Source organism: Rhinichthys klamathensis, unplaced genomic scaffold (assembly GCF_029890125.1).
Source record: "Rhinichthys klamathensis goyatoka isolate OS25496 unplaced genomic scaffold, OSU_Roscu_1.1 h1tg000137l_1, whole genome shotgun sequence".
In the NCBI taxonomy this organism is placed as follows: domain Eukaryota; kingdom Metazoa; phylum Chordata; class Actinopteri; order Cypriniformes; family Leuciscidae; genus Rhinichthys; species Rhinichthys klamathensis.
The window spans coordinates 774,497-793,262 of record NW_026606672.1 but is presented as its reverse complement, the minus strand read 5'-3'; the positions used below and the strand labels follow the sequence as shown (position 1 = coordinate 793,262).

Here is an 18,766-nt window from a genome sequence, read left to right as displayed (position 1 = left end):
CCATCTCTCCATCCATTTACGCTTCTTTCCATATGGTGATGTGAATCTCCTTCTGTCCGGCGTTAACGGCTGCAGTATACTTGACGCGTCAGTACACACAACGGCTGCAACTACAGTGTGGTCTCCCCAGTGGACCAGCACGACAACCGTCTGGATTGGGCCGAGTAGGGGACATCACTAGGGTCTAGGGGTGGGAGATATTGACAAAAATGAATATCTCGATATTTTTTTCCAATATCTCGATATCGATATTCAGACGATATTTTTGCAATCCTTCAAAGAAATGTGTGCAAACTGGCAAAGAAGGTCCAGTTGGTCTTTTGACTTGCTCCATTTTACCATTGTATAGAATTACTAGTACATAAAGATATGAGACAATTGATTTAAACATGAACCAAGTTACTGTACTAAATATTTATTGTAATACAAGAACAGTGCTTTTTCAGTACAATATATGTACGTATTAAATTTACTTTGTGCTTTGCAAATAGGCAGTTCACAAAATTCACGGTTCGGTTCGATACGATACAGTGATGTACGTTTTCGATACAGCAAAAAGAAAGAAATAACAGATAAATTTCCTATTTATTCAAAGAAAATATATTTTTAAATAAGTGCGAGGTTTTTTTTACATCTTGAAACCTTTAGTTTTATAAATGGGGGTCATATTTGAAGGATGAACAAATAATGTTTTGGTCATCATCACATTAAGAATAACTTTTAAATATGATAATATTTGAGTTTTGAAGTGCTGGAAAAAGATGTGTGATGTAGGCCTACCTGAAAGCATTTGACTATTTCTGCCAAACTTCCATGGTTACAGTTAGTGTTACTATATTAAATCCATGGTGAATGTTGCTGATCTGTGAACGTAAATTTGCCTATGACTAGTTCATTTCATTCATGGCAAAATGTTTCTCCTGGTTTCCACGTTTGATCCGCTAATAACAGAGAAATGTGCATGCTTCTCACTAGATCTCGCAGTGATGTTATTAGTAACGTTACTTCAGTGGCGAATTCTAATGTTTTCTCTGGATCTCTTAGCGCTGTGTATAACAGTGTCGCTTCATCACGATTCGGCGCCCCTGTTCGGCGCGCGCTGCACTGACATTGATGGTCCGAACTGAAACGGTCCGTGAAGCACAAAATAATAGCACAGTTTCGTTCCGCTTTTATTACGTTTGCCATTTGATGTTGTGCAACGTCATGGTGGTCGCGCCAACACGGATTTTGGTCGGCAGGAAAAAATGGTCCAACGAATCGTTCGGTTTGTATGCGTACCGAACCGAAAGCCTCGTACCGAACGGTTCAATACGAATACGTGTACCGTTACACCCCTATTTGCAAACAGTACTTCTATTAGACTAACAACAATGTGACTACCTATTTACTAGAAGTTAAAAGAAGCCCTGTTCAGAGGCTATTACGGTGGATCTCTTGGGAAAATGTATTCCATCTTTTGGACTCATCATTATACAACGCAATTTTTAAAAACTTTTTTACTTCAGACTTCAGTTTTCTGCAAACACCGCATATTTTGCCTTTTCTATCAGCTATTTTATTAATCGTACATCGGCTTTATTCTTTACGTTTTTGGATTGTTGCTTCAACCTAGAAACGTCATAACACACAGGTAAGAACTTAGTTGTATTGCAAATTAGTAGCAGCTTACTCTCGTGCAATTGAGGAACGATCGTAATTTTGTAAAAACACAAAAAATAGAGTCAAACAAACCCATACAGTATTAAAATCGCAACATATAATAGTTTAGAAGGTTATAGTGTGTATTTGTTTTGTCTTTAACTTCCTTCAGCTCTTTTCATGTTTGGGGGGGGGGGGTCGGATTGTAAAAATTATGAAATATTCGATATCCCAATTTTGCATATCGTCCAGACAACAATTTGGATATTATCGTCCCAGAGTCACCCCCCTCCGTCCCCCACTCAACTCAGCCCAGCTTACTGACCTTTACATCCCTCCTGCTGCTGAGGTTGCTCCTTCCTCGTAGTTCACATGTGACCTAACCACAATCTCTCCGCAACCCGACCATACGCGCCAACCCGTTTGACTAAGGCTGTCGAGCCCCACTGTCTTCGTTAAAGTAATTTCAGTGGCAACGGTTCCGTATGGCATACTACCTACCGCAAAACAAAATATCTGCCCAAACACCAACCCTCATTCACGCAGTATACACAAGAACGTAATAACTGTAATTACTATGCAAACTTAAACCAACAAATAAACCAACAGACTCTTCGAGTTTTTCAAGAATTCTTCTAAACCGTAGCGTGGCGGCCTGTACACAGCCAGCCAGAATCTTTCCGTCTCAACCACAGCCAGTTGCTGCTCCTTTCTGCTGCTTCAGATAAGTTCTTTACTGTGCGACGCAACTCTTGGCCACTGAATCCGACGTCTCTGAGGAACTGGGTTGTAGAGTGTGCCACAAATCCTCGACAACCCACTTCCACTGGATAAACCTGGACTCTCCATCCTCGCTGTTCTGCTTCAGTGGCCAGATGAGCACAGTTTCTTCCTCTCATATGCCTCATCTACAGCATCCTCCCATGGCACTGTTAACTCTATCAGTTGAACAATGCGTGCTGATCCAGACCACAAAACAATATCTGGTCGGAGGTTAGTGGTGGCAATCTCAGGTGGACAAATAAGCCGTTGATCAAAATCAGCCAGCATTTTCCAGTCCCTAGCAGCTTCCAGTTGTCCTGGGCGAGAATTGGTTTTAACACCTTTTCTTGGTGGTTGCTCGCCTGGGCGGAGGAATATTGTCTTCTGTGTGTAATGTTTTGCTAGAACAGGTGGCAACTTATTGGTCATGTTGCGCTTGCCTTCCAATGCTTAAGCCAAACATCGCAGTACTTGGTCATGGCGCCAAGTAAACCGACCTTGGCTAAGAGCCACCTTACATCCTGTCAAAATGTGCCTTAATGAGGCAGGTGATGAACAAAAAGGACAAGAGGGATCCTCTCCTACCCAGAGGTTTAGGTTCTGTGGTGATGGGAGAACATCATATGTTGACCTAAGGAAACTGATCCTACTCTCTTCCATTGACCAAAGGTCTTGCCAGCCCATCTTGCATCTCCCATCTCATCCACTCTCCCTGCTTGGCCTGGGAAATGGCCTTTATACACCTCATCCTCTCCTCCTGCTTTCGCACCTCGTTGACTACCAGCTTCCTCCTTTGAGCTGGGCCTGCCTTGTGCCATTTAGGAGGAGCTAAACTGAGCCCAAAACCCCCTCTTCCATGCTGTACCTGTCCCACGATATCACCAATTTGAAGGGCCGCCTTTGCCTCTACCACAGATTTCTTTGCTGACCACTTCCTACCAGTTTTTAACACAGGTGCTGCCTCCCTTACACATTTGTTGCGTGACTCTACTAAGGTCATTTCCAGTCTGACCTTGGCGCACTTAAACTCCTCGATTAAAGCAGAGACTGGCAGCTGCAATATTCCTTTACTATAAAGTCCCACTCTGCTGAGGCAGCGTGGAACTCCCAACCATTTCCTGATGTATGAACTTATTAACGCTTCCAGCTTATCCACTGTTGTCAAAGAAACCTCGTACACAGTCAGTGGCCACAGCAACCTCGGCAGTAGACCAAACTGAAAGCACCAGAGTTTTAGTTTGCCTGGTAGAGCACAGCTGTTTATGCTCTTCAACCCTTCCACTGCTTGTCGTCTAACTTCTCCCACTCGAACTGTGTCCTTTAGATCCCCATCGTACCATCTCCCAAGACTCTTCACTGGCTTCTCAGAAACTGTTGGTATTGCCTCACCATTAATGAAGAATGTTTTATCTACTACCTTTCCTTTAACTATCGAGATGCTCCTTGATTTAGAGGGCTTAAATTGCATTCGTGCCCATTCAATATTATCTGTTAACTTCCCCAATAACCGATTAGTGCAGGCTACTGTTCTAGTCATGGTTGTCATGTCATCCATGTATGCTCTGATTGGTGGTAGTCGCATCCCAGAAGCCAAGCGCTCTCCTCCTACTACCCATCTTAATGCCCTAATGATTACTTCCATTGCCATGGTAAAAGCCAGTGGAGAAATGGTGCATCCTGCCATTATTCCAACCTCTAAGCATTGCCATGTAGTGCTGAATTCTGGAGTTGAGAAACTAAATTGCAAATCTCCAAAATAGGCTTTCACTAAATTTGTTATTGACATTGGTACTCTGAAAAAATAAAATGCTGGCCAAAGAAGCTCATGCGCCACTGAACCATATGCATTAGCCAAATCCAGGAATGTCACATGGAGCTCCTTCCTCTCCTTTTTAGCTGATTGAATTCGTTAGATAACATTGATGTGTTCTAAGCATCCTGAGAACCCTGGAATGCCCGCTTTTTGAACTGAAGTGTCAATGAAGCCATTCTTTAATAGGTAGGTGGACAATCTCTGAGCAATAATGCTGAAGAAAATCTTCGTAGTGGAATAGTCTTTGTGTATGCCTATGATATTTTTGAAAGATTTTGAAATGGACCATTTCTGAGCTGACAACCTTTAGCAGGGAGGCATCTCGATAAACAGGGGTTGGACAATGAAACTGAAACACCTGGTTTTAGACCACAATAATTTATTAGTATGGTGTAGTAGGGCCTCCTTTTGCAGGTAATACAGCATTAATTCGTCTTGGGAATAACAGATAAAGGTCCTACACAGTGGCCAGGGGATTTTGAGCCATTCCTCTTCCAGAACAGTGTCCCGGTCACTATGTGTCAGTTTTATTGTCCAACCGGTGTAAATATCAATACTCTCAAGCACAGAGTTTTTCCATGAGCTCAGTGAGCTGCCCATCCTGAAAGAATGCAATCCATAAACCTCTGATACTCTCATAATTCACTCCTTTCTGCCACATAAGCATGCTAGTTTTCTTGCCATGCTTTTAGTCTTAAACATGACAAATGACTCCCTTCCTGTAATAAATTTCTTTTGATTTGCTGAAGTTTCTGGTGCCTATAGTAAATTTAGGCACTACCATCTGAGGGTAAAAGGTAGAAAATGAGCCGTTTTCTCCTACATGTGAAAGGATTTCCATAAATTATCTAAATGTTACTGTTTGACAGCCTTTGGCACGCTCAAGGAATCATTGATTTTATGAAATTCCCTCTACAGAAGATAAACAGCCTTTAAAAACTCATTTTTGAGTGTTCATTTCGTGATCTGCATACTTTTGAGACTTTTTCTAGAAATTAGAGAAAATCCTGCTCTGCTCGGATTTAATTTGCACCATTAGTGGCTTCGGTGAGTTACGTGCATGCTGAAATGCGGTCATATGAGAAAACATACTGATGTTAATGTTTGATATCACTGAAGTGCTCAGTGGAAACATTTTGCAGTCATCTACCGCAGCACAGTGGTGAGCAATGTCCACCCACTGCACATTGAGCAATCCCATCAGAACTTGCTTTCACCCCCAGGCCTTTTACCTTCCATATGCTTGTGAATTCACACCACTTGTCGCCACCTGTCCAATTAGAATGCAGCAGAGGAAGAAGACACATGAACTAGACAACCTCGGGGCCCCTTTTTAATGATATGTACCAATACAGCATCCTGCTGAGGAGTCATTAGATACTCTCGGCCTCGTAGGAGCAACTGCACTGCTCTCAACTTTGGACCATTTTCTGACCTTGAGAGCTGGGGTGTGTACCTTACAGGGGCCAGTTTTGACTTTTGACCTTCTGCTTTTATAGGCCAAGCTGAGTTAAAGAAGTATTGAGGTGACACTTGAGTTTTAAAGCAGGAGATGAAACCAGGAGAAGCTTAATTCTCATTTTGGCTTGGAAATTCACCAATGTACATACTGCAAGTTGTAGCATTGCCAATTAAAGTATTCCTCTTCTTAAAAAGCATTTAATACCAGCTATCTCTACACAACTAAAAAGCCCCCAAAAGACATGTTACCAAAGTCTAGTGAGCTACGTACCAAATCAATATTTAAGACAGGCATGATTCTAATGCAAAGTCTAGTCCAAAAGGTAAATCCAATTGTTCAGCATCAGATTGTTGTCAGAGATACTCGTTTTTGGCCAAATTCTAAAGTTAATACTGAAATAATAATAAAAAATTGTTTTAATAAAAAGTATTATTTTGCCCAATGTTTGTGTTCCGATGCTTGGCCATTTTTTAGTTGAATGGCAAGGCTTCCTGTGTCAGCCACTTCGTTATTATAGCTGTACAAAAAGTGTCTGTAATTCTGCTTGATGTTGCAAACTGGTATTTATCATGTTACTTAATTTTTTTATTATTGTAATTAAATACTGGTTTGTAATGCACATAGTTTTATTTCACACTGTTATTCTTTTAGTTTACCTGTAGCGACTAATGAATCTGAAGGCTTGCAAAGTCACAGAAAATAGCTTACTTTAGCTTTGAAAAATGAGATTGGGATCAATTGCGTGTCAGTTTATGCTATTTGAGTTGCGGCCTATATTAGTGTTCCAAATCAGCCAACATTATGCCTTGCTTAGAAGATCACTGAAACAGTGAGCCGCATGTATTTTCCTACTGACAGTTGATCGGCATCGATTTCTACAGAAATTATTTACTAATAAGACTGCCGAACTTTAGAATTCTCAGAACTCGGAGACACAGATTCCTCTATGTGGCATAGGGGGAAACTTTCCAGAATCCACACTCATTCTTGTAAAAACCATAAATAATATAGTGGTACAATAGACACTGATTTTTTTTTTAAAGCAAATGATATGTTTCATGTCCAAGGATTAATGATGCTTATTGGGGATCAGTCGCCATGTCAAACACATTGGTCATTACAAGCAGGGTGACGAAGGAAGTTTAATTTAAAGCCTTACCAAATCTTTTGAAGAACTACGAGGTAGCCGCAGACTGGAAGCAGCCATGGAAGTGAAGTCAGCCAAGAAGAATGCATGAGATCTGGAGGTCCACCACATGAAAAGATCTCCCAGGGTTTAGTAGAAAACTTTTCCCTGAACACAGCCTCCTACAGTTTTAAGATGCTGACACATAACCAACAAACTGCAACATCTCTTATTTCACATGTATGAATTGACTAAAAACAATTCACTTTTTCTCACTAGAGTGCTTTAAAGAATTATGATATTATGAATTCATAAATTAGTCACATAACCTCACATGTAATAACATATTCTTCATATTTAGGCTGCTTTAAATGCTGTTTTTGTATCTGACAAAGTTCCAATGCCTGTGTAGATGAATTACAGGAAATGGAATGATTACAGAACACACATTTTCCATCTAACATACAAATGCTGCCATCAGAGACATTTTAAAACCATCAAAGGCATGGAAACCTCCATGTGGGAAAAGGCTTAGAAAACCCGTACACTCTCAGCATGATTCCTTCAGTGCTGAGCCTGTTCTCTCAGCAGGTAGATCTATTCCGTCCAGTCACCTTCCCCAAAAGACCACTCAAACTTTCCCCACTGTGAGCCATAAACCTGCTACACTACCCCTCAGAGCCCTGCCTCTGTGACGCAAGAGAGCTTTACACCCACATTAAAGAGATAAAAATGAAACTTCTGTCATTTACTCAAACTGGACCCGTTTTTCAAGTCTTTTTGCACTTTTAATTGAGATGTATAACCTAATTGTAGCCAAAAAGATTTACGAAGCAGCAATAGAAACAAATTGACTGCTTCTTGTATCCAATCAAATTAGGTTTTTGTTGATCAGTATACTCTGAACTAATGGTTGAACCAATGGTACCTTTGCTGAGCTATTCTTTACAGTATATCGGCATTAGAATCAGTGTTATTTTTGTATTATTTATATACTATAAAAAATACTTTTTGTTTTTTTTGAAGTTTTAAAATGTAGTTGTTTTTTGTTTTGGTTTTTTTACTAAATTACTATTAAGGTTTATTTTCATTTCAATTTTAGTTTTTTTGTTTTTCCAGTTAGTAATTTTAGTGCTTCAACTTAAACTTATTTCATTATAGTTGCCAACATTTCTCATTTTCATCTATGTTTTATTTTATTTCAGCTTTATTTCAATTAACAAAAAAAGTTTTTCAATAGTTGCAGTTAACAATAATAACCCTGATTAGAATGTAGGAAATATAAACTGTGCAGGAAAACAATGTACATGTTCGACATACATACGACACTTTTGGATTCATAATTATTTGAATCATATTTTTTAAGTCACTGCAAAAAAGACAACCCAAAAAAGTAGTTATTGCCTTTTATTTTTCTAAGCATTAAGGCAGTCCCTTCAGATAGATTTGCAGGTTGACATTGGCATCAGGTGCAATACTTAAAGGAGCCTGTGGAACAGCAAGCGTAATCTTTTTCTGCTAAGACAAATCGGCAGTTTTTGGGCTCCAGAAGGATGTCTGATGTCTGTTTTCTCAAGTGGGTCAAAGTGTTCTTTGTACATCCCTAAATGGTAACATCAGCCCTAGCACAGGGGGTGTCTTTAGGACTGCTGTGCTGAGATGATGGGAAATCAGTGTGTTACAGGGGAAATGGACTGAGAGGAAGCCTCTCTGCCTGGATGATGTAACAGGACTCTCTAATACAGCAGATGATTAAACTGCAGTTTATCTGTCTTGTACACAATAAATATGACGAAAGAACAGACACACTACACCTGACACCTCACATGATTACATGCAGCCACAATGAATGATATAAAATGCATCCTAATTGGGCTAATTTGGTCAAAAATACTGCTGTATGACATGAAACAATATTTTGAGGGTATAATCAAACAAAATGATCATACAAAAAAAATGATACTTGTGCCTGGCATTAGTTTGAGCTACAATGGTCAAACTTATAATCACTGAAAAGTAGGCTGAGTATCAATACAGATTCAATTCAATTAGTTTTGGATTTAAATTTGATTCCATTTCAATAAATATTAATTTCACGAATTATGCCTATTGTGCTTACAAATTAAAGGTGCCCTAGAATTTGAAATTGAATTTATCTTGGCATAGTTAAATAACAAGAGTTCAGTACATATGGCTATGACATACAGTGAGTCTCAAACACCACTGTTTTCTCCTCATTTAAATCTCGTTTTTGAAAAACACCCCTGAAAAATAGGCGAATCTCCACATAACACCGACTGTGACGCAACAGTCGGGATCATTAATATGTACGCCTCCAAATATTTGCATATGCCAGCCCATGTTCAATGCCAGGCGGAACTGCGCAGCCAAATCATCGGAAGTTCTGCAGGTGAAGAGACAAGCGAGGATCATGGAAACAAATGTTATGTTCCAGGCTGTGCAGGGGATGTTTATCTATAATCGGATACATACCGCAACAGTTTAATTCGAAGTTGTTAGTTTGCTCTGCCCATTTCACCACGGACTTATTTTCTAACCTGGGACAATATCAATCAGGCTTCTCTCAGCGTCTCATACTGAAGAAGGGGGCAATTCCAACTATATTCCCGCAAGCGGTAAGTAGTGATTTTATTAACAATAATTTACACTGTGTTATCTAGATCCAGCGCAAGATCCTAGTACAGTAACAAATAGCAAACTCCAAGTAACGAGCATACATAACTAAATAGTATGTCAAGTATTTACGCTGAGGTTAATATTTCTTGCCTGTGTTGTCATATAAATCTACAAAATAATACTGTAGATACATATGTAAATTCCCTTTTGTCAAATAGTTTTACTTTCGTCTATTTCATCAACAACACGTCAGGGGCTTAACTATGTTAGTTTAGTTGCTCACAGATAATGTTAGCTCACTCGATCCTTCTAGCTAGCGTCACATTCTCCACCACATAAGTTGAAGCTACATTTATTTGACAAGGCATCGAACGTTAATCCATTTGTTAAAAAATTTTCATTTTTGAAAAACAGACGTATGATTATTTAGCACGCTTGTATTTCAGAGTGCACCACCACAGCACTTGCGTACTAATGATGTAGGCTGCCAAACAGATGATCCTATATTGTGTAAGGGAACACAGCTGTCTTTGAACACAATCAGGTTCAAATGAAACAGCCAATCAGAGCAGAACTCATTACTATTCATGACCCTTCCAAATTAGGTAAAAAACAGACCATTTGATTCTAGGGCCAATTTCTAGAGTTGAAAATGGACCTGTAAAACCATATCTGGACATTTTAAATGCCCTTAAATAAGCCACATACCCTCTATGTAGATATAAGACAAAATTTACATATTATTTCAACACATTCTAGGGCACCTTTAAAGAAATTCATGTTTGTGAATCAGACAACACTGGTCGTGCAGCATGTTTGTTTTTGCGTTAAGAGAACTGAAGGCAAAGACATTTTGTGCAGTTGTGATGCAGTCTTTCACTGCATCAAATTCAATACAGACTGCAAACTCACATTCACAACTAAGGGAAAATATTACTTATTTTAGCATGGTGATGAAAATGCAAAACATTAGCTAATAGCAAGCAACATGGCGCTAACTGTGAAATTAAGTGAGTTAGCTCAACAGAAAGCAATAACATCTGCAAGACAGACAGTATTTTCAGTGGTTGGTTGATAATGAACAGCAGAGTAAAAGAACGATCTTATGATTTTAGGGAATCGTTCAAATGAAGGACTGCGATTAATCATTACTCTATGTTTCTACTGACAAGCCTTGAGCATTGTACAGCTTTGTTCCTTTTAGGATCATCATTTTCTATCTGCTGACTACACACAGAGAGGAAGCTGTGATGGAGGGAATACCCCCTTGTTAATCCTCAGATTAGGGTCTGTTAACTGTGATACAGAGCTCCAGATTTGCCCAGGGGAAAAGTCATGGACAAAAAGCCTAACTGAAGATTGTCTAGTGGGAAGATCTCTGCCATTGCCCATCTATGCCAGAAAAGGGGATAATGTAGCATTTGCGTGCAGCATACATTGAGCTCCTATAAAAAAAAAAAAAAAATTCAATTGATTGCTTGCCCAAAAATGTAAATTCTGGCATAATTTAAAAAAAAATTAGCAATGTGGTCTGAAAATATTTAGGAGTTTAAAAAGGCTTTACCTCAAAGAACCATTATTTTCATTTTATTGTGAGGAATTTTTTTTATATTCTAGAGAATCCTTTTCCCTCTATAAAGAACCGTTTGTGCAATGGAAAGGTTCTGTGAATCTTAAAGGTTTAACATGGAACAATCGATGCCAATAAACAACCTTTATTTGTACAGAAAAGCCCTCTTAGGCAATCTAACATCTCCTTTCATTTGACATGTTTCATTTGAATACAGTACATGTCTGGAGATTAACACAAAGATCTAGTATATTTATTTTCCCCCTATATTGTTTCGTAGGCTACTGAACAAGTTTTTCTTAAGATTATATCACCATAAGGAATTTCAGCTGAATACTTTTTAACAAGATAAAACAAACCACTTTCAGCTATGCCTCCCTCCTCTAAACATCGAGTGATGTGGGATGTGTGAGATTGGCTGAAAATGCCATTGCTCAGACATCACCCTCTTCACCTCTTACTGTAGCTCTCTCCGTCCAACAGGGAAACCCTGAACTCAAGAGCACTTCACTGGACTCTGTGAAAGCCATCAGTCTGAGAAGCCCTATTATTACACCCCCATAACTGACTCGTACTTCCTGGAATAGTGTGAGAAAGGCATTTACGTGATGTAGAGATTATGTTCGGAAACGTACCTTCGATTCACTTATTACAATGTACTAAATAATCACATTAGTCAACAGGAAATAATTATCTGCTAAACTCAACTCGTCTTCTAAAAATGGCCCTGTATCGTAGTGTATAACAAATAATGGCGCGTGAGCACCCCCATGTGGTCATGTGTGATATAAAACAGAACTTGACCATACAAGAGTGGAGAAAGAAGAGAACAGAAAAGACTTTATTTTAGATATCACTGAGGATTAAACCATAAACACAGAATGAATCACACAGAGGTTCCTTCCTTGGCACATCAACTACCACAATTTGCGGAAGAAACCCACAGTGCCTTCACAGTAACATCTCTAGCTCTGTAAAACAGAATCAGGAAGATCAGTGGCACTGAGACACCATGAGAAAGGCATACAAAGTTACGTAGAAAGTTTGATTATTAAAGCAACCTCTATGAAATGCAACCTCGGAAATAAAAAGTATACAAATCTTAAGTCAGCTGAAGAAAAAAAAAATCAGTCCTGGATTCCACAAATTATTATTTCTGTGAGTTTTAATCTCAACGGTATGCAAAAACTTAAAAAATAGCACATTTCTAATGTAGTGTATGCTTATCCAAAAGAAGTCAGAGTCAGATAACATGTTATTTCTTACAGATAAAGGGGGTTCTCACCCACGTAAGGTCAAGCATTTCCTATTCACCACTTCAGCGTATGAATATGAGCCCAGATCGAGTGAATGCAAACGGTAGATTTCACACTCAAGAACAAGGAAGGACACTTGTATAATTGCACAACCTAAAATGTGTGCACTACTATTAAATCATGTGACAGCTACTCAAAATAATAAGTTTGTTTTGCAAAAATCGCAAAGAATATTATTAATATGATTTATAATACAACACCCTGGCCACATGCAATGTTAGCTAAAGCTATGTATAGAGAACATTTGTATAGAAGCGGTTATGCTACAGAGGCACATCACACCTGCAGAACTATTCACACAAGTACTTTGAAATCTCAATGGGGCAAAAAGCAAGCTGGGAAATCTACGGCGGTGAGATTTATTCATGTAGACAGGTTCTTGAGAGAGAAAGATAGAGAGAGAGGAGAAGGAAGGAGAGAAGGAGAGAGAGAGATCCGGAAGATCTTTCAAAACTCAGTCCCTCAGAGGATGCTGCCAAAGTGAAGGAGAACTTACCAAAGCCCAAAATGAGCCCGAACACATTTTGAAACCATCCCAACAGGAAATAGTACATTTATTATCTATATAAATCTATAATATATATATTTATGATTCATATTTGTTATATCCACAGCTACACCAGTCGTAAAACTGTGTAGACTGTATAGTTTATCTATTTATACTTAAACAATATACCACACTCACATTTATAACTGTCATATACTGCATCTCAATCAACAGATAAAAAGGTAAAGTAATACAAATAAAATGTTGGTCTACAAAGTAAACCAATAATTTACAATATGTTTTTTTTCTTCTCTATCAAAACATCTCATGCACAGAGAGGTTTCGATATCTGTGGGAACTGGTTTGAAAATAGGCTGGGTCCAGGTGCTTTGTTAGCATAAAGGCATCTAAAAAAGCAGACCAAAAAGCTCACATGGAAGACGTACTGTATACTAAAAGCCCTTATGTATGAGTTATGCATTGTATATGTTTAGTAATTCCTTCTCTGGTTGCAAATAAACCAAAAGAAACAAATCTCATGGACAAAATGCACTGAACTGTCTGTCTATTAAGGACTAAGGCTATTTTAAAATGGCATTACAAATCACATTCCTCATTTTCTAGCACATTTACAGAATGCAAACCCCACAGTCTTTTTAGGATAAAGACGACAGGAATCACTGACTACGAGTTCTCAAACACCTGCTTGGTTTATACTGATCGACATGGTCCGAAGCAAGTCATATAGTTTTAAATGGCATCCATAAAGTTTGCCCAAAGCAACACAATATCAACAGAACACCCAAAAACACAGGAAAACACCAAAATGCTAACAAACATCAGCCTTTCCACGTCACAATAAAGCACATGAGATTATCTGTCCTACTTGCACTACCTTTAGGCTAAAGGCTGCGCCTTTTATATGTGTATAACCATGTCGGCTGATGAGGCATTTGAGGTCCAAAGGAAAACTGGATGATTATAACACCAGCGTGATTTAGCGGTTTTGTCTTCAACAGCGATTTTACAATGAAACTGCCTTCACTTCTCAGGCTCAGGGTGTAAACCTGGCCTGCTGCTAACTTGAATGCATCTTCCACAGATCCAACATGCAAACTAATACATCAAAGAACACCGAAAATGGAAACGAAGGCCAAAAAACAGGTCACACCTTCACACACACACAAACTCCTCAACTCACAAGCAGGTTATCAAAACCCAAATTCTGCGCTTTGGACTTTGGAAATTCAAGCAATGTCCACCACTACAAAGAACCAATGAAAACGAGAAACATTCGAGGCACACAATGCTAAAAGGGAATGTCAGAAGACTGTCGATGCGTATACTCAAGAGTATGAAGCTAGTTAACTATGCAGTCGCAAACTAAACGCATCGACATCATTCGTTAGTGTGACTCCATGTCCGTCTACGCATGAAACATTCACTTACAAGTAGCTCAAACACTAAGGAAAGGAAAAAGCACCCAAATAGGGAGCGCGACACAAGCTCAGCACTTGGAAATTAAATGATGTCTGTCTTGTGGAGAAAGTCTTCTCAATCTCTATAAAAGGCAAGGTGCCACATATATGGCACAGGCAAGTAGTTACGTTACAATCACAGCTGACAGCGATCCCACTACGAGAGAGTGAGAGGTTCCCAAAGGGCAACTATTTTACAGTAGAACTGCACAAACTCTGGGAACAATTTTGGTACATAATGCAGAGTGGCATCCTTCACGCCCAGCGCAATATTGCACTGGGCACCGTAGTCTCTTTGGGCTCAGCCGAGCACGGCAAGGAGCTCAGACTGAGGGAACATGCCTCAGGAAAAAAGTACTGCACGGGAACCACTACAGGCTGGAGAAAAGAGCATGGCGGAGCAGCGACATCAGACACCTTAAAGGCCTGTGAGGTCAACAATGGCCTTGATGAAGATAGTGTCATCTCGGATGTAGGAGTTCTTGGAGTCTAGTTTGGAGAGAGGGCAGAAGAGAGGGCAGCCGCTGGCAATGTTCATGTCACTCACAGGCCTCTGGAAGGAGGAAGAGGAAATGTCTGGGCGGAAGGCATCAATGATGTGCTCCCTGTTGTTCTGATCCAGCAACATGAGGGTGACCTGAGGACCAAGGTGTTGGATAAACCAAAAAGGCCTTTAGACAGATATGGATAGATGCAAAACTGAAGCCAGTCATTCATGATTCAGTGGAAGAAACAGTAGGGGGGGAAAAAACAAAGGGATGACAAATGGCCCCGTTTACACATTATATGTGGGTGAATGATATACTGTCCACAACAAAGAAAAGAAAATAATGCCTTAATCTAGTTTGAAACACATGTGCCAAGTTCTTAGAAATGTACTTGTTGTATTCATGTTGGTTTCACATGGTTTTGAAAAAAGTTTATACCATTTTTTCTAAGAAAAGAAATCTTGAAAATGGAATAAAACAAATGTAATGACTCTAAAAATGTCATGTGGTGGTAACCATCAAGTGAAAAGCACAAATATACACAATCGCTCATTGTTTTTAATAGAATGATTTCAGAAGGGTCATGTGACACTGAAGACTGGAATAATGCTGCTGAAAAGTGAGCTTTGCCATCATAGGAATAAATTACATTTTAATATATATTAAAATAAATATAGACTTCAAATAGAATTGCTGTTTTCCCTGTATTATTAAATAAATGCCTTGATGTAAGCATTAGAGACTTCTTTCTAAAACAGAAGAAAAACTTTTAGAAAGGTAGTACATTTTCTTGAAAGGATAGTTGAAAACTAAAATGTTGTCATCATTTACTCACCCTCAAGTTGTTCTAAACCTGTATGAATTTCTTTCTTCTGCTCTGCGGAATACAAAAGAAGATATTTTGAAGAATATGGGTAACCAAAAATATGAGCCCCATTGACATTCATAATATGGAGAAGAAAAAAAATACTATGGAAGTCAATGGGTCCCATCAACTGTTTGGTTACAGATATTCTTCAAAATATCTTCTTTTGTACTCAGCAGAATAAGGAAATTCATACAGGTTTAGAACAACTTGAGTCGTAAATGATGACAGAATTTTCATTTTTGGTGAACTATCCCTTTAACATCTTAATAAAATGTTTTAACTTAAAAAAAAATGTTTTCACAAATATAATGAATTATTAATTCAGGAATGTGATTAAGTTTTTGGGGAGTCATACCACAAATTGCATTTTTTATGCATGTTATAATAATAAATAATACATTAATAGTACAAAAAAAGAAGCGGCACTTCATTGACTCAAATATCAATGAAAGTGTGTCAGGATTTCAAGAAAGAAAAATGGTCAGACACACAATGTTATAAGCTGATCAGACTGACCTTCTGATTGAAAGGCCACTTGAGCAAGGCATCACTGTGTCCCCTCATCACCACGAAGAACAGAGACAAGTGAGTACCACGTCCCGTCCCGTCCCCATTCAGATAGATGCGCAAACACATCTTATAGCCATATTTGCTTGTATAAAATGCTGTAAAACACAACAGGGAGCCTTGTAGTGAGACACCATATGTCACTATGTTCATATTAAATCTCTTTGAGCAGAAATCCCTCACAATATTCTTAATTATTAATATGAAACCGTGAAGAAAAAAATACAAAATAAAACTACCAGGTGAGAACATAGCAGGCGCCCGTCCAGCTACAGCATCCTGTCTCTTCTTCGAGAAGTCGGAGATCTTCCATACAAAGACGCCATCGTAGGTGGCAGCGGACATCTCCCTCATCTTTGCCTCCATCTCCACGATGGAGAGATCCCTAAGGCCTACCGTCCTCTCCAACTGCCGTACCTACACAAAAATATAGGATTGAAGGAAAGAATATCTTCGGCTATAAAAAAACTTCACATTAGACAAACACTTTACCTTGTTGTTGAGTATCTCAATCTTGTCCTGGTCAAGCCGGTGTTGGCGGTTATAGGCCTCCATGGTGGTAGCGGAGCGCTCCATCTCACGGTTGAGCACACAGACGATGTTCTCAAAGGTGCTCACCTTCAGCTCCAGCTCCTGACAGCGGCGGCTGAGCTCCACCACTTTGGTCTTCTCGCTGTGTATCTGCAGCTCCAAGGCTGCCCCGACGGCAGTAGGGAGGGGGGTGAAAGACGTACCCAGCGTTGGAGCCGGCGGTGGAGGAAGCGGTGCACAGGCCCCCTGCACGGGAGCCACTGCTCCACTCAGCTGGCCCATCTTCAGCTCCAGTTCCCGCAGAGACTGATGCAGCTCGTGGATCTTATGGCCGGCCAGCTCCAAACTCTGAGGCTGCAGACTCTCCAAGTTCACCTTGATGCCCATGATGAAGTGCAGTAGAAGGTTTAAGTGCTCATAGGAACAGGCTTGCTCATGGTCGTGGATCTTCTCCTTTTCCACCTACAGGAAATCAAAAAAACATTCATGGAACGAAATGAATATGTCTGATGGATACATAAAAAGGGGGTTTACCTACCGTCATATCACAGCCTACAACATGAAATCTGCAAGGTGTTCGGAATTTGGTGCACAGTTTAATGTGGTCCACATACTGTATTGGGAAAATAACAGTAAAAAGAAAGTATTTATGAAAATGTTCTCTCCATATTAAAAAAACATCACTTAAACACAAACTAGATAAAACCTTTGTTCTAGTCGACACAACAGTATGTAAACAGCGTAAATACCATTTACTTACTTTCTCTCTTGGAATTTTTTTCTTGGCACAACCTTCACAAATCATGGGGTATTTAGGGCATATCTCATCATGAGCCTAAAAAACATGTTCTTTAATAGTCACAAAAATATCCAAAACTCTGCTTTTGTAAAAAGATTAAATGAAAGCCATATGAAATGAATATTGGATTATTTTCATACTTGATTAATTATTCTCAACCGTCAATGTCACGGTAGCAGGACAGTTAGCACACTTTTTCTATTACCTTTTTTCCTATCACATCTTTTAGTAATATATATATATTATTACTAATATATATCCACATTTTGTATAGAAATGGTTTAGTTTAGTATTTTTGCTTTACAAATATTTTTTAAACTACATTTTTTTCACTTCCACATTAATTTGCTGCCTGTCTTTAAAAAGAGATCAACCTTAAAATTTAAAGCTGCAGTCCGTAGTTTTTCCTCTTTGTCGCCATCACTGTTCCAAATCTGCAATTGCAGTTATTCGTGGAATTATTAACTTTAAGTGAGTTGTGCCTCGACACGGCACAGTGCGGATGAATCCAATGTTTTGAGGAGAATGTGCAGCTGTCAGTCGCCGCGCCGGTGTGGATCCTGTCATTCGGAATCACAGATTCTACTTTTTGGAAGTATGACCAACATAAGAATTTTCACTGGAAAATTTCATCTGAACAAGTGAGTAACATCCACTTTTGTTCTGGCCAACTAAGGGAAAAAAAAGCATTGCAGTAAATTGCGCAGATTAAATCCAACAATCGCTTATCATATCAGGTCAAACTGTGCAAATTATACTTTGTTCTCAAATTATTAATGTTAACAACATCAGCATTGCGTGACTACATTTAATGCCCTTCTGATATTTATCCTTGTTTTCGCATGGGCCGGTTGTAGGGGTGTCGAAATTAATCGTTTCTACGATGCATCGCGATGCAGACGAGGACGATTCGGTATCGGTTCAGTAATAGACTAGGGCTGCAACTAACGATTATTTTGATAATCGATAAATCGGACGATTATTTTTTTCGATTAATCGGATACAAAATTTGATTTGCTTTTTTTGTTTATTATAACTAAATAAAACCCTAAATCAGGGTATTTGTGTAAAAGTGTACTTTAAAAAGTGCAAAAGCCACACATTGAGTTTTACAAATATCAATATTTGCATTGTTTTTAATGATAATTGCTGATGGCAAGTTGACAACCATGATTAATGTAAAAAAAAAAACATTTATATCCAACATATTGTTTTAACACA

At 39.0% G+C, this 18,766-nt stretch overlaps 2 protein-coding genes across 3 annotated transcripts in view; both read right to left on the bottom strand.

The window, feature by feature from the left end:
• Positions 1-18,766, bottom strand: part of npdc1b (neural proliferation, differentiation and control, 1b) — a 122,317-nt gene that overhangs the window by 51,900 nt on the left and 51,651 nt on the right. The gene's annotated exons all lie outside the window — the stretch shown is intronic.
• Positions 1-18,766, bottom strand: part of traf2a (Tnf receptor-associated factor 2a) — a 47,142-nt gene that overhangs the window by 23,348 nt on the left and 5,028 nt on the right. Inside the window, exons 6-11 of one of the 2 annotated variants that reach the window (XM_056257387.1) lie at positions 17,507-17,581; positions 17,285-17,359; positions 16,708-17,208; positions 16,455-16,632; positions 16,165-16,313; positions 11,826-14,929 (exon numbers count right to left, since the gene is read on the bottom strand). In XM_056257387.1, the coding sequence (XP_056113362.1) occupies positions 14,711-14,929; positions 16,165-16,313; positions 16,455-16,632; positions 16,708-17,208; positions 17,285-17,359; positions 17,507-17,581 (1,197 nt within the window). In that variant the 3' untranslated portion in view covers positions 11,826-14,710. Of the gene's footprint in view, positions 1-11,825; positions 14,930-16,164; positions 16,314-16,454; positions 16,633-16,707; positions 17,209-17,284; positions 17,360-17,506; positions 17,582-18,766 lie in introns of those variants that run through there. The other variant, XM_056257388.1, reaches the window with a different exon arrangement.